The sequence below is a fragment of the Lipophrys pholis genome, assembly GCF_963383615.2.
Source record: "Lipophrys pholis genome assembly, chromosome: 1".
Lineage (NCBI taxonomy): Eukaryota > Metazoa > Chordata > Actinopteri > Blenniiformes > Blenniidae > Lipophrys > Lipophrys pholis.
This window is the reverse complement of record NC_137635.1, coordinates 55,661,043-55,678,542: the sequence shown is the minus strand read 5'-3', so window position 1 is coordinate 55,678,542 and position 17,500 is coordinate 55,661,043. Positions and strand designations below refer to the sequence as shown.

The following is a 17,500-nucleotide window of genomic DNA, read 5'->3' as shown; positions in this document are numbered from 1 at the left end:
TGACTGGACGCTCTGTGACTGCACGCTGCTCTGTGACTGGACGCTGCTCTGTGACTGGACGCTGCTCTGTGACCGGACGCTGCTCTGTGACTGGACGCTGCTCTGTGACTGCACGCTGCTCTGTGACCGGACGCTGCTCTGTGACTGGACGCTGCTCTGTGACTGCACGCTGCTCTGTGACTGGACGCTGCTCTGTGACTGGACGCTGCTCTGTGACTGCACGCTGCTCTGTGACTGGACGCTGCTCTGTGACTGGACGCTGCTCTGTGACTGGACGCTCTGTGACTGCACGCTGCTCTGTGACTGGACGCTGCTCTGTGACTGGACGCTGCTCTGTGACTGCACGCTGCTCTGTGACCGGACGCTGCTCTGTGACTGGACGCTGCTCTGTGACTGCACGCTCGTCCAGCAGGAGGTCAGAGTTCAGACTGGAGCTCAGCTGGGCTCCCTGCAGACAGGCTGTGGATGTTTACGTCATAAAGCTGTGAGTTCCCCGCGGCGCTGGGGATCAACCTGGCAGCCCTCCTGCTCCTGCCACTGCACCACAGCGCTGGGTGCAGGAGGAGTTAATCCGCTGCGGCGTCCAGCTGAGGATTAGGAAATGGAGCTTTAACAGCCTGAGCTAATGGAGGGACTTTATCTCAATACTTTGTTTTGTCACTCTCATTTCGTAAAGCTGTCCCTGGAGCCGCCGCTGTGCGAGCGCCTCCGATCGGAGGAGCGGGAGTCAGCGGAGTGCTGCCGGGCGCCGTCCACACACACACACACACACACACACACACACACACACACACACACACACACACACACACACACACACACACACACACACACACACACACACATAATTGGCCCCACTCTCATTGGCCTCTGTTGTTCAAAGCAGCAGTTTCAGGGCGGCTGCTGCTTCCATGTGTTTGTTTATTGTTTGTGTGTGTGTGTGTGTGTGTGTGTGTGTGTGTGTGTGTGTGTGTGTGTGTGTGTGTGTGTGTGTGTGTGTGTGTGTGTGTGTGTGTGTGTGTGTGTGTCAGACAGATAAAGAGCCGCTCCGCCCCCCGGGGCCCGTGGCAGTAATGGTCTGCTCCTGATTGCTGTGATACAGGTTAGAATATCGTCGTTAATGACGTGTAAAATGAGCACGAGGAGCGGTGACAGTTACAGATGGAGACTACACAACTACAACTACACAACGCTACAACATTACACAGTGCTGCACACAGCTACAACTACAGTACACAACACTAAACAATGCTACACAACTACAATGCCCCGACACTACCCAATGTTACACAATAGTACAACTTACTACACAACTGCAACTACACACAACCAAACAATGAGACATAAATCTACACAACTATACAACAATATACAATTCAACAACTATACACCACAGTCGACAATACTGCAGCTATACAATTCGATCCAATACTCTACAACAGTACACAACACGACAACTATATACAACAGCACTGCAACACAACTCTATGCCACGCTATACAACACAACAATAACACTACAAGAAACTGTCCTACAGCCCTACAGCCCTACACCTCTACAGCCCTACACCTCTACAGTCCTACACCTCTACAGCCCTACACCTCTACAGCCCTACACCTCTACAGCCCTACACCTCTACAGTCCTACACCTCTACAGCCCTACACCTCTACAGCCCTACACCTCTACAGCCCTACACCTCTACAGTCCTACACCTCTACAGCCCTACACCTCTACAGCCCTACACCTCTACAGCCCTACACCTCTACAGTCCTACAGCCCTACACCTCTACAGCCCTACACCTCTACAGTCCTACAGCCCTACACCTCTACAGCCCTACACCTCTACAGTCCTACAGCCCTACACCTCTACAGCCCTACACCTCTACAGCCCTACACCTCTACAGCCCTACACCTCTACAGTCCTACACCACTACAGCCCTACAGTCCTACACTTCTGCAGCCCTACAACCTTACACCTCTACAGGGTGTAGAGTCGTCTGTCAGCCGGCGCTCTGCAGATCCTGGTGATGTAGTTTGCGACTCAGCAGCCGGAGGAGTTGGTCTGTAGCTTCACACCGTGACTCTCAGCAGGAGAACACACAGTCTCATCACTCTGCAGCTCCGGCAGCAGCGCTCTCCTCCCACGGTTGGAACCAGCGGCGTTTCTACATCGAAACATTTGGTGGGACGAGATTTTATTTCAGGTTTAGTGACGCCACTGAATTTCAAAGTAAAGTGTGCGCACAACCTTTTAGCCACCATAGCGGCGCTGAATGTTGAGCCTTGGAAACAGCCGATCAAAAACAATTAATAAAGAAAATATATCAACGTTGGGGTTTGAACGCGGTCGTAATGTTTCTGATGCAGCGGCGCCGCCACTCCGACGGTAAAGAAGTCTTCCTCACCGTGTCACACTCTACAAATACTCACTTTAAGTTTCTCTGCTAAACTAAGACTTTCAAACTCGTCCTCGTAAATCATCAAACAATGAATTTTTTTTCTTAATTGTTTGTTAGCTTTAGCTGCTAACAAGATGGTATTTGTTCGACTCGCTCCGGTTCTGTGAAGCTCCGCCTCTATTAGCGCCAGCCAATCAGCTCTGAGCTTCTAATGACGTTGTTAGTGGGCGGGGCTTCAAACCCCACGAGGCGTCAAAATCACCTGATCTGAATGAACAGAGCCTCAGCCTGAGCATGAACACTTTACTGCATGTAATACACACTGCATGGTGAGAGAGGGGCGAGCTACACTAATGTAATACACACTGCATGGTGAGAGAGGGGCGAGCTACACTAATGTAATACACACTGCATGGTGAGAGAGGGGCGAGCTACACTAATGTAATACACACTGCATGGTGAGAGAGGGGCGAGCTACACTAATGTAATACACACTGCGTGGTGAGAGAGGGGTGAGCTACACTAATGTAATACACACTGCGTGGTGAGAGAGGGGCGAGCTACACTAATGTAATACACACTGCATGGTGAGAGAGGGGCGAGCTACACTAATGTAATACACACTGCATGGTGAGAGAGGGGGGGGCGAGCTACACTAATGTAATACACACTGCATGGTGAGAGAGGGGGGGGCGAGCTACACTAATGTAATACACACTGCATGGTGAGAGAGGGGCGAGCTACACTAATGTAATACACACTGCATGGTGAGAGAGGGGGGGGCGAGCTACACTAATGCAATACACACTGCATGGTGAGAGAGGGGCGAGCTACACTAATGTAATACACACTGCATGGTGAGAGAGGGGCGAGCTACACTAATGTAATACACACTGCATGGTGAGAGAGGGGGGGGCGAGCTACACTAATGTAATACACACTGCATGGTGAGAGAGGGGGGGGCGAGCTACACTAATGCACCATCAGTGTAGATCAGGAGGAAACAGCCTGGAACAGGAAGAGGAGACCAGGAACCAGAGAGGACAGTCTGTACTCTATAAGAGGAAGTTTTATTCACAGACAAGACAATATTGTAGATAATCTTGAAGAATGAATAACATACTTTGCATGCAGTCCTTTCTGATGACACCAGGTGGCGCTCATCCCCCTGCCCCTAATGACCAGTTGCCCCTGGTTGTAACCAGCAGCCGCCCTGCTGCCGATCCTCTGTATTGATCCTCCTCCTGGTTTACCGTCGGACCGAGGAAAGTCTTGTTTGGGTGAAACAATCTGAAATCTCTTAAATGGTTGTGAATAGTGAACTTTGTCTCCGGGGATTTATTTAAATGAAATCAGGGCTGAAGTCTGAGTGTAATCAGTCGCTGCAGGAGGCGGAACAACGGGAATTCTTCTGAGACGTAACCGATCCAAACTCTCAACAAGCTTTAATACTCAGACCAAGAAACTTCACAACTTTATTCACCATCCGACACTCAACCTGCTAGTTAACTCAACCTGCTAGTTAACTCAACTTGCTAGTTAACTCAACCTGCTAGTTAACTCAACCTGCTAGTTAACTCAACCTGCTAGTTAAAGTTACCTGATAGTAACCTGCTTGCTAACTTTGTGGTAAACTTCTTTCGTTGAAGACGAAACACACAAGGTCTGTCGGAGCGCCCCCTGCTGGGTGAAAGCTGACTTTAGCATCTTTAAACTGCAGTAGTCACTGTGTGTGTGTGTGTGTGTGTGTGTGTGTGTGTGTGTGTGTGTGTGTGTGTGTGTGTGTGTGTGTGTGTGCGTGCGTGCGTGCGTGCGTGCGTGCGTGCGTGCGTGCGTGCGTGCGTGCGTGCGTGCGTGCGTGCGTGCGTGCGTGCGTGTGTGTGTTCAGTTTAAGGAAGCGGCCATGCGCAGCTTTTTTAATCTCCATAATGAAAGTGTTTTAATGCCTCCAATTTATTGGCTGGGCAGCCAACAGGATAATTAGCTTTGTTCTTCAAAAGACCAAAACATAAAACAACACAACAACAACACAAAACGACACAACACACCAACAATACACAATGACACAATACACCAACAACACACAATGACACAATACACCAACAACACAAAACGACACAACACACCAACAACACACAATGACACAATACACCAACAACACAACACACCAACAACACAAAATGATACAACACACCAACAACACAACACACCAACACACAATGACACACCACACCAACAACACAAAACGACACACCAACAACACAAAACGACACACCAACAACACAAAACGACACACCAACAACACAAAACGACACAACACACCAACAATGCAAAATGATACAACACACCAACAACACAAAACGACACACCAACAACACAAAACGACACAACACACCAACAACACAAAACGACACACCAACAACACAAAACGACACAACACACCAACAATGCAAAATGACACATAACGACACACCAACAACACAAAACGACACAACACACCCACAACACAAAACGACACAACACACCAACAACACACCAACAATACAACACCAACAACACAACACACCAACAATACAACACAAAACCACACCAATAACACAAAACGACACAACACGCCAACAACACAACACAAAATGACACAACACACCAACAACACAAAACAACACAACACACCAACAACACAAAACGACACAACACACCAACAACACAAAACAACACAACACACTAACAATAAAAAACACCAACAACGCAAAACGACACAACACACCAACAATACAAAATGACACACAACAACACAAAACAACACACCAACAACACAAAACGACACACCAACAACACAACACACCAACAATACAAAACAACACAACGACACAACACACCAACAACACAAAATGACACAACACACCCACAACACACCAACAACACAACACACCCACAACACACCAACAACACAAAACAACACAACACACTAACAATAAAAAACACCAACAACGCAAAACGACACAACACACCAACAATACAAAATGACACACAACACAAAACAACACACCAACAACACAAAACAACACACCCACAACACACCAACAACACAAAACGACACAACACACCAACAACACAACACACCAACAACACAAAACAACACAACACACTAACAATAAAAAACACCAACAACGCAAAACGACACAACACACCAACAATATAAAATGACACACCAACAACACAAAACAACACAACACACCAACAACACAAAACGACACAATACACCAACAACACAACACACCAACAACACAAAACAACACAACACACTAACAATAAAAAACACCAACAACGCAAAACGACACAACACACCAACAATACAAAACAACACACCAACAACACAAAACGACACACCAACAACACAACACACCAACAATACAAAACAACACAAAACGACACAACACACCAACAACACAAAATGACACAACACAACACACCAACAACACAACACACCAACAACACAAAACGACACAACACACCAACAACACAACACACCAACAACACAAAACAACACAACACACATTCTCCCTCAGACCTGAAGCGACGTTGTAGCTGGAAACAGGATTTCATTTATTCTGTGCGGTTTATTAAAATTCTGTGTGTGTGCGTGTGTGTGCGTGTGTGTGTGTGTGCGTGTGTGTGCGTGTGAGAGTGCGTGTGTGTGCGTGTGAGAGTGCGTGTGTGTGCGTGTGTGTGTGAGTGTGTGTGTGTGTGTGCGTGTGAGAGTGCGTGTGTGCGTGTGAGAGTGCGTGTGTGTGTGTGTGTGTGAGTGTGTGTGTGCGTGTGAGAGTGCGTGTGTGCGTGTGTGTGTGTGTGTGTGTGTGTGTGTGTGTGTGTGTGTGTGTGTGTGTGTGTGTGTGTATTGATTGAGTGTGCACTGCAGTCGATTCCACAAACTGAATCAGATAATTGGAAGTTGCTGTTGAGCTAATTGGATTATCGCTTTCAGCCCGAAGAGACTCTCTCTGCCGCCGCTCGCCCGTCGCTACATTAACGGCGTCTATCACATGTCGGCAAGGAGCGGCTATCGATCCCGATCACATCTGATCACGTGACCTCTTCACCACACACACTCAGACCCCGTTTCCACGACAACGTTTCACATGACAACACCTAATCCGTTAAAAACAGGAGTGTGTTCACAGTTCAGCGGCGGACACAGAGATGTCGTTAGTCTGCCGGGCCACTGGAGGGCGGAGGCGCAGAGAACAACGCTCTATAAACATGAAGAAAATGGAGAGAACTCGACATCTGTATGGACTGATGACACATCAGATGCTCTCAGGGAGAGTCTCAACTATTAAACTACTGATCTGGAGGATAAAACGGCCGCCAGTGAAACCACTACGGGTCGGCCATGTTGGTTTACCACTGGATGAGCAGGAGGGAGGAGATGAGCAGTAACAGGCTCCGCCCCCATCAGTCTCTGCAGGAAGGAATCAAGATCTTGAAAGAAACGTTCCACCTTGGGAGCCGGATTAAAAACTTCACAGATGCAGTGGATCAGAACACCGGTGTCGTGTAAACAGACCCCCCCAAAAGTGAAGAAAGTTTTGTGCATACACTCGTATTCGTTGTCGAGTACACGGGGCCTCAAACGTCTCCATCACCGCCGACTTCCTATAGCGACAGAGGGGATTGTGGGAGATGTAGGGGGCCGGGTGTTAATGAGAGCCTGTTGTCGTCGACATAATGAGGTAATTACAGCGGTGAGCGCGAACACGCCGTACAGTGGTGAGCTAATGACCAAGGCAGGGCTGCGTGGGGGAACATATGTTGTGTCAGGGCGGCGCTCTGCTCCGTCAGGTGACATTTTCATGAATCTGAGAGAAAAACATTCTCCTGGTTACTGCATCCTGATGACACAGAGACTCCGAGAGACATGGGGGAGGGGCCCTAACTAGTGTGTGTGTGTGTGTGTGTGTGTGTGTGTGTGTGTGTGTGTGTGTGTGTGTGTGTGTGTGTGTGTGTGTGTGTGTGTGTGTGTTCCAGAACAAGAGGACTCCTTTGAGTTTGTCATCGTGTCTCTGACGGGTCAGACGTGGAACTTCGAGGCCTCCACCTATGAGGAGCGGGAGCTGTGGGTCCACGCCATCGAGAGCCAGATCTTCGCCAGCCTTCAGTCGTGTGAGAGCATCAAGAACAAGGTGAGGGAGGAGCCATGTCACCAACATATCGTCATGTCAACATGAGGAGAACAAAGATGCACTGTGGTCATGCTCTGCTGATTCAAATGACAGAATTTTAAATATGAAAGAAAAGTTAAAAAAAAAGATCACCCATGCTGACTTCCTGTTACATCCATGCTGACTTCCTGTTGACTTCCTGTTGACTTCCTGTTACATCCAAGCTGACTTCCTGTTGACTTCCTGTTACATCCATGCTGACTTCCTGTTACATCCACGCTGACTTCCTGTTGACTTCCTGTTACATCCAAGCTGACTTCCTGTTACATCCATGCTGACTTCCTGTTGACTTCCTGTTGACTTCCTGTTACATCCATGCTGACTTCCTGTTACATCCACGCTGACTTCCTGTTGACTTCCTGTTACATCCATGTTGACTTCCTGTTACAGCCACGCTGACTTCCTCCTCTCTTCCTGTCATCCAGTCTCGGTTAGGAAGCCAAAGTGACGCCATGGCCATCCAGTCGATACGGAACGTGAGAGGAAACAGCTTCTGTGTGGACTGCGACGCCCCGAGTGAGTAAATCTAACGTTGTCTCATTACATAAAGTTTCAACCTGGTGGAGCTTCGCCAGGCCTTCAGCTTATCGTACATTAGTTTCACTAAGTTAAACTCTTTAACCCTGTCACCCCCTGCTAACTGACCTTTGAGGATTGTGTCAACAGGAAGTGTTACACTCACTGCTTCCTGTTTCTCTGCTGTTATTCGTTATTCGTCACTTTTGCTCTTCACGTCTTGATCACATGATCGTCGTAGAATCTGAATCAACTGTCATCCCAACTCACACCTTCACATTAAACTGGGTGTGTGTACTGCTGTGTACTGCTGTGTACTGCTGTGTACGTATGTACTGCTGTATGAGGTGTGTACTGGTGTGTGAGGTTGAGGTCCCAGTGGGGTCAGATCCTCCACAGTACCTCAAAGTGCCTCACAGTACCACAGAGACACACACACACACACTCTCTCTCCCCCCCCCTTGCAGACCCGGACTGGGCCAGTCTGAACCTGGGGGCCCTGATGTGCATTGAGTGTTCTGGGATCCACCGGAACCTGGGGACCCACCTGTCCCGGGTCCGCTCTCTGGACCTGGACGACTGGCCAGTGGAGCTCAGCATGGTGATGGTCGCCATCGGCAACGCCACAGCCAATAGCGTGTGGGAGGTCGGCATGGGCGGAGACTGCAAGCCGGCCAGCGACAGCAGCAGGTAGGAGTCACTGCTCCTGCTTCACACACACAGAGCCCCCTACCACTACAGTCCCCCACCACAGAGCCCCCACCACAGAGCCCCCTACCACTACATTCCCTCCACTACAGTCCCCCACCACAGAGCCCCCTACCACTACAGTCCCCCACCACAGAGCCCCCTACCACTACAGTCCCTCCACTACAGTCCCCCACCACAGAGCCCCCTACCACTACAGTCCCCCACCACAGAGCCCCCTACCACTACATTCCCTCCACTACAGTCCCCCACCACAGAGCCCCAACCACAGAGCCCCCTACCACTACAGTCCCCCATCACAGAGCCCCCACCACAGAGCCCCCTACCACTACAGTCCCTCCCACTACAGTCCCCCACCACAGAGCCCCAACCACAGAGCCCCCTACCACTACAGTCCCCCATCACAGAGCCCCCACCACAGAGCCCCCTACCACTACAGTCCCCCACCACAGAGCCCCCTACCACTACAGTCCCCCATCACAGAGCCCCCTACCACTACATTCCCTCCACTACAGTCCCCCACCACAGAGCCCCCTACCACTACAGTCCCCCACCACAGAGCCCCCTACCACTACATTCCCTCCACTACAGTCCCCCACCACAGAGCCCCAACCACAGAGCCCCCTACCACTACATTCCCTCCACTACAGTCCCCCACCACAGAGCCCCAACCACAGAGCCCCCTACCACTACAGTCCCCCACCACAGAGCCCCCACCACAGAGCCCCCCTCAACTACAGCCCTCCCACTACAGAGTCCCTCCACTATAGAGCCCCCTACCACTACAGTCCCTCCACTACATTCCCCCACCACAGAGCCCCAACCACAGAGCCCCCCTCAACTACAGCCCTCCCACTACAGAGTCCCTCCACTATAGAGCCCCCTACCACTACAGCCCTCCCACCACAGAGCCCCCCACCACTATAGCCCCCACCACCACAGAGCCCCCACCACAGAGTCCCTCCACTACAGAGCCCCCCACCACTATAGCCCCACCACCACAGAGCCCCCACCACAGAGTCCCTCCACTACAGAGCCCCCCACCACTATAGCCCCACCACCACAAACTCCCCCACCACCACTATTACAGTACCCCTCACCAACACTCCAGAACCCCCCCCCCCCCCCCCCCGACCAGGTGGATTGTTCATCTCATGGTGACAGGTGAGCGCCGCCGTCTTGCTCTGACTAATGACCTGCTGTGCGACTGTGCAGGTAATTAAACACACCGTTACAGCTGAAGCCTCCCCGAGAGCCGGGCCCCGGGCCCCCGAACACCCCCAACCCCCCCAACCCCCCTCACCCCCGTCACATATCCATCAACCAGCCTGGGTCATCAGTCTGCCTGTCATTGCTCCGCCTGTCTGTAGGGTTAGAGTTACCTCCACCTGAACACACACACACACACAGAGTCAAACACCTCCTCTCTGAAGGTGTCGTTTGGTTTGTCGTTGTGAACTCATCAGGTCTCACGTTGTGTGAACTATACCGTGGTTTTCGTGGGGGCTCACCTCGGGGGGTGGGGTGGGGGGGGGGGGGGTCAAAATGCATTCATTAAAGAATCCTAGCTGTCTTCACCACTGAGCCAAAACTGCACAATTAAAGTTTTTTGTATGAATTTCCTGGAACGTCAATTAAAAAAATGTAAGAAAATGCGATTCCACTGGAAATCCAATCCACATTAACCTGCAGAAAATAAGGTCTGAAATACGTTAACACGCATCAACAAACCAATAATTGACACCAAACACACATGAGCATCAGAATTAGAAAACAAAAAAAAGGTCCAGACTACCAGAGCTCCAGTCCTCAGCACCATCATGCTACTCAGTGCTGAATATTAATACTCCAGGTTCTGGACTTTACCTTCAGACAGAAGCTCCACAGACCTGGATCAGCTCCTGCTGCTGCTCCTCACAGTCCCTCATCATTTGTTTAAGGAAATCCAACATTTACCAGGTTTCCTTGTTTGAAATTGAGCGGCTGTCTGATTTAAAGTGACGTTTAAGTATAGCGCCCCCACACTTCAATGGTGAGGACAGGAACTGCATGCAGGCCGGCAACTTTATTAAAGTGAAAGTGAAGATTCACCCTCACGCACTAATAGAAAGTAAAACTAGCCTGACTTTACACATGATCATGACAAAACTGAAAACAAACAAAAAGGAAATGCAAAGGAATAAAATGACCCCCTAAAATTTCACAATTCATGCTTCAAGGGGGGGCTCCTGTCTCATTAAGGGGGGTGACCCCCCCCCCCCCCCCCCCCCCCTCCCCGACCGCCACATAGATCACACCCTGCGTTGTCCTCCAAAGTCTCGGCTTTTCTGAAACTCTGCATCTTGAATCAGGTAACAAGGTGACCTGCAGGTGGCGCCGCCTGCTGGTCAGGTAACACGGTGATCACTTCCTGTTTGAAAGTCATCTGAACCGACGCCATGAGACGTTCTGGATGCTGATTGGTCGGCGTGCTGCGGTCAGTCTCTGGTTGCCTCCTGCAGGAAGCTTCTTCACTGTCCATCAGTGACCTCCACCCAAACACAGCCTCCACCTGCAGGAGGAGACAACCCCACCCTGACGGGGTTCTCCTCCACCCGAACACAGCCTCCACCTGCAGGAGGAGACAACCCCACCCTGACGGGGTTCTCCTCCACCCGAACACAGCCTCCACCTGCAGGAGGAGACAACCCCACCCTGACGGGGTTCTCCTCCACCCGAACACAGCCTCCACCTGCAGGAGGAGACAACCCCACCCTGACGGGGTTCTCCTCCACCTGAACACAGCCTCCACCTGCAGGAGGAGACAACCCCACCCTGACGGGGTTCTCCTCCACCTGAACACAGCCTCCACCTGCAGGGGGTGTTGAGGTTTTAATTGTGTCACGTCAGCAACACTGCACCAGCTCAGCGGTGCTGCCAGCACACACACACACACACACACACACACACACACACACACACACACACACACACACACACACACACACACACACACACACTAAACGTGGGTGACAGCTAATCTAAACGACTCAGTAGGTGAACCTGCGGCGCTGATGGAACGTCTCCTGCACGGCCGCCTTCTCGTCTTTAACACGAAGCCGCTCAGCCACGCCGTCGGTTTGGCTTCTGATGCTCGGCATCCGGAGAGCGACGCAGATCTGCACAGCCGGGAAATGATGGTGCACGTGCCAGACGTGACGGGAGGCTGTGAAGGTGTGAACAGAAGACTCAGAAACATCCTGAGCTGTAATCCAGAGGAAGTATTTGGTCTCGTTATGAGGAGCTGGAACAGAACCTGAACTGAACGCCGGCGTCCTGTTGGTTCAGTCAGAAAGGCTCAAACCAGGACGGCGGGATCATCGGCAGAGACTTTCAAAGCAAAACGCAGAAGACAAACAAAGGAATCTTAAACTTCCTCTCCCAGAGTCCATGGGGGAAATGAAACCTGTAGATCCAGATGTGGTTGTTGACGCTCATCTTTAATACGTCGTCAAAAACTTCCTGGAGGAAGTTCCTCTTCACACTCAGACTAACTGGTATTTCCAGCATTTTATTTTGGCGGGACATCCCCGGGTGTTGACGTCTCAGCGTCACAGAACCTCCTGAAGGTTCCCGAGGCTTCGTGTCACAAGATCCTGTTTGTCCTCTGGATCTCTGCACATCTGGATTCTCTGAGGAAAAAGCTTCAGTTCCACTACATCCAGACTTTCTCCAGGATTCAAGACTCAGATGTTGATGTTCTGGCTGGAGCTGCCGCCATCTTGGATATCCCACAATGCCTTGGGGCAGGTTTCCCAAGATGGCGTCAGTCAGGAACCATCAACAGTTTGATGGTTTGTCTGGAAACTTCTGGACTTTGTTGTGAAGGATTGAGGAACCTGCAGGTTGGAATGAGAGGAGAGGTTCTGGTTTGGTTGGTCCTCTGGACAGAGTCTGTCCCCTATGGAGGACAGAGTCTGTCCCCTATGGAGGACATAGTCTGTCCCCTATGGAGGACATAGTCTGTCCCCTATGGAGGACAGGATGAAGACTCTCTGCTGGAGGAACTTTAAACTACCAACCTGGTTTTATTAGATTTCATTCATTAATCCTTTTCAGTTTATAAAGCATTTTGTCATTGTGACATTAACTCCAAATGAATAAAGTACACAAAACACAAAAATGTCAAAATACATGACAACAAAGGTATTCTGTGTTTGGTGTTCCTCAGGGATCCATCCTGGGACACTTTTATTTCTTCTATCCAGCAACAAAATCAGTCTTTGGAGTTAATTCTTTCATCAACTGTCATTTCAGTTCCTCTAAAAGATGCTCAAGGACTTTAGTTCTATTAATATTGGTTCTATACCATGAATTGAAAATGTGGTGTTCCACAGAGATTGATACTGGGACCCATATAGTTCTCTTCACAGGAGTGACGCAGGCTGCAGAGAACAGGTGATTAATCCACGTGATTAATCCAAGTGATTAATCCACGTGATTAATCCAAGTGATTAATCCAAGTGATTAATCCAAGTGATTCATCCACGTGATTAATCCAAGTGATTAATCCAAGTGATTAATCCAAGTGATTAATCCACGTGATTAATCCACGTGATTAATCCAAGTGATTAATCCAAAGTTTTCTCTCAGTCAAACTCTTATTTTCTACATGACAGTTTGTGAATTTGTCAGAAAACGTAAGAGACGTGTTCCTCTCAGTGGTCAAGAGGATCAAAACATCATTACTACATGTGAAACACTTTTACAAAATGGAAGACAAATTTACATTTTGGAAAACATTTTTACACATCATAAACAAAATGACATTTATCTGTTGTCCACAAAACATGACTGGGTCGCTTTCTACGTCAGTGGGATTTACTCGCTCCCGTTATCAGGTCCAGGTCACCTCTGGACTGGGGCTCCTCCCTGTCCCGTACAGATTGTAGTTCTAAATTTGTACTACAGTTTGTAAAAGTCTTTCACGTGTTGTTTTGTCCTCTCAGTCACTGCAGTTTCTCCACTCAGTTGGAGGGGACGTCCGAATCGTCCCTCCTGTCTCCTCTGTCCACTTCTCCTCCACCCCGGAACTGTTCTGTGTGGCGGCCATGATGAGGACCGTCTGAGTTCTCAATAAGCAAAGGAAAGGAGGTTCAACGCTTCCTTTAGAACCTCCTTTAGCCTAGGAACCACTGATGCTTCCTTTAGAACCTCCTTTAGCCTAGGAACCACTGATGCTTCCTTTAGAACCTCCTTTAGAACCTCCTTTAGAACCTCCTTTAGCCTAGGAACCACTGATGCTTCCTTTACCAAAGGAGACCAGCTCATGTTCCCCCACAGTTCCTTGTGACGACAACATTTAAAGGAACCCGCTGATCGGAGCGTTCAGGGAAACTCAGGATGACTGAACAAGGAGCAGATCATGTAAGTTACCAAAGCAATAATCTGCCTAGAACAACCTGAAATCATCTAGAACCCAGAGGAACTTTTTGTAGTTCATTTTCAGAAACTTGTAGTTCTTTCCTCACCATGGCAGACGTCACTAACTTGAGCCGCCGTCGCTTTATTATGACGTCACTAAGTGAAAGTCTGACTGCCTCACCACCGTGATCTCCTTTACTAACTCCTTTAGGAAGTCTCCTAACACCTTTCACTAACTCCTTTAGGAAGCCTCCTAACTCCTTTACTAACTCCTTTAGGAAGCCTCCTAACACCTTTCCTTAACTCCTTTAGGAAGCCTCCTAACTCCTTTACTAACTCCTTTAGGAAGCCTCCTAACACCTTTCCTTAACTCCTTTAGGAAGCCTCCTAACACCTTTACTAACTCCTTTAGGAAGCCTCCTAACACCTTTCCTTAACTCCTTTAGGAAGCCTCCTAACTCCTTTACTAACTCCTTTAGGAAGCCTCCTAACACCTTTACTAACTCCTTTAGGAAGCCTCCTAACACCTTTCCTTAACTCCTTTAGGAAGCCTCCTAACTCCTTTCCTAGCTCCTTTAGGCAGTCCCCTCCTGACTGGAGGAACATCTCCAGGAGGAGCAGGAGGAGGAGCAGGAGGAGGAGCAGGAGGAGGAGCAGGAGGAGGAGCAGGAGGAGGAGCAGGTGGTGGAGGAGCTGAGCTTAGAGTGAATGTCAGCAGCTTACACCTTTGCATTATCACCAACCAGACATTGTTTCACAACTCTGAAAGAACACACACACACACACACACACACACACACACACACACACACACACACACACACACACACACACACACACACACACACACACAGACAGTCTCATTTGGTGAGATGTCCCGGAGCATGCTGGGAGGTGGACGGCTATCCCTCACTGGCGTCCTCTCACTGTCAGCGTGCAGCGCGGCGGCGGCGAGGCGCGGCGGCGAGGCGCGGCGCCCCCGGCTGCAGCAGGTAATGGCCGTCTGATGAGAGCCTCCACTTTGTTTCAGAAAGAATTTGTGGCGGCTGCCGCCTGCAGCGCCGCGCGCTAATACAAATGAATCACACCGCTAACCTCGGCTGGGAGAACCCCCCCCCCCCCCCCCCCCCCACCCCCCCCCCCCCACCCCACCCCCCCTCTGAGTAGAGCCCACCAACAGGAGGAACATGCAGCCCTGATGGAGCAGGAGGTGGAGCAGCAGTAACATGCAGAGCAGTAATTAACGGAGAAGGTGAAGCAGGTCAGTAATCACCCCTGAGGGAACTCAGCCTCTAATTACCCATGAGCCACTGGGGCTTGTGGCCAGCAAGTACTGAATCACTGCAAGCCGGAATCAAACTCTGACCCCAGAGGAAGTACACAGGAAACTAACTGACCCCCGAGGAAGTACACAGGAAACTAACTGACCCCAGAGGAAGTACACAGGAAACTAACTGACCCCAGAGGAAGTACACAGGAAACAACCTGACCCCAGAGGAAGTACACAGGAAACTAACTGACCACAGAGGAAGTACACAGGAAACTAACTGACCCCAGAGGAAGTACACAGGAAACAGCCTGACCCCAGAGGAAGTACACAGGAAACTAACTGACCAAAGAGGAAGTACACAGGAAACTAACTGACCCCAGAGGAAGTACACAGGAAACTAACTGACCAAAGAGGAAGTACACAGGAAACTAACTCTGACCACAGAGGAAGTACACAGGAAAGTAATTCTGACCACAGAGGAAGTACACAGGAAACTAACTGACCAAAGAGGAAGTACACAGGAAAGTAATTCTGACCACAGAGGAAGTACACAGGAAACTAACTGACCAAAGACAAAGTACACAGGAAACTAACTGACCCCAGAGGAAGTACACAGGAAACTAACTGACCACAGAGGAAGTACACAGGAAACTAACTGACCAAAGACAAAGTACACAGGAAACTAACTCTGACCACAGAGGAAGTACACAGGAAACTAACTGACCAAAGAGGAAGTACACAGGAAACAAACACTGACCACAGAGGAAGTACACAGGAAACTAACTGACCACAGAGGAAGTACAGAGGAAACAAACTCTGACCACAGTTGAAGTACACAGGAAACTAACTGACCACAGAGGAAGTACACAGGAAACTAACTGACCAAGAGGAAGTACACAGGAAACAAACTGACCCCAGAGGAAGTACAGCGGAAAGTAATTTTGACCACAGAGGAAGTACACAGGAAACAAACTGACCACAGAGGAAGTACACAGGAAACAAACTGACCCCAGAGGAAGTACAGAGGAAAGTAACTCTGACCACAGAGGAAGTACAGAGGAAAGTAATTCTGACCACAGAGGAAGTACACAGGAAACAAACTGACCACAGAGGAAGTACACAGGAAACAAACTGACCAAAGAGGAAGTACACAGGAAACTAACTGACCAAAGAGGAAGTACACAGGAAACAAACTCTGACCCCAGAGGAAGTACACAGGAAACAAACTTACCAAAGAGGAAGTACACAGGAAACAAACTCTGACCCCAGAGGAAGTACACAGGAAACTAACTCTGACCCCAGAGGAAGTACACAGGAAACAAACTGACCACAGAGGAAGTACACAGGAAACTAACTCTGACCCCAGAGGAAGTACACAGGAAACTAACTCTGACCCCAGAGGAAGTACACAGGAAACAAACTGACCACAGAGGAAGTACACAGGAAACAAACTCTGACCCCAGAGGAAGTACACAGGAAACAAACTCTGACCCCAGAGGAAGTACACAGGAATCAAACTGACCACAGAGGAAGTACACAGGAAACAAACTCTGACCACAGTTGAAGTACACAGGAAACAAACTGACCACAGAGGAAGTACACAGGAAACTAACTGACCAAAGAGGAAGTACACAGGAAACAAACTCTGACCCCAGAGGAAGTACACAGGAAACAAACTGACCAAAGAGGAAGTACACAGGAAACAAACTCTGACCCCAGAGGAAGTACACAGGAAACTAACTCTGACCCCAGAGGAAGTACACAGGAAACAAACTCTGACCCCAGAGGAAGTACACAGGAAACAAACTCTGACCCCAGAGGAAGTACACAGGAAACAAACTGACCACAGAGGAAGTACACAGGAAACAAACTCTGACCACAGTTGAAGTACACAGGAAACAAACTGACCACAGAGGAAGTACACAGGAAACTAACTGACCACAGAGGAAGTACACAGGAAACTAACTGACCCCAGAGGAAG

The 17,500-nt window shown here is 49.5% G+C and overlaps 1 protein-coding gene across 1 annotated transcript in view; it reads left to right on the top strand.

Moving 5' to 3' along the window:
- Positions 1-17,500, top strand: part of agap3 (ArfGAP with GTPase domain, ankyrin repeat and PH domain 3) — a gene marked incomplete at its 5' end in the record, with an annotated part of 32,754 nt that overhangs the window by 6,152 nt on the left and 9,102 nt on the right. The window contains 3 exon segments of the mRNA XM_080474236.1: positions 7,429-7,583; positions 8,048-8,138; positions 8,606-8,828. Coding sequence (XP_080330362.1) covers positions 7,429-7,583; positions 8,048-8,138; positions 8,606-8,828 — 469 coding nt within the window.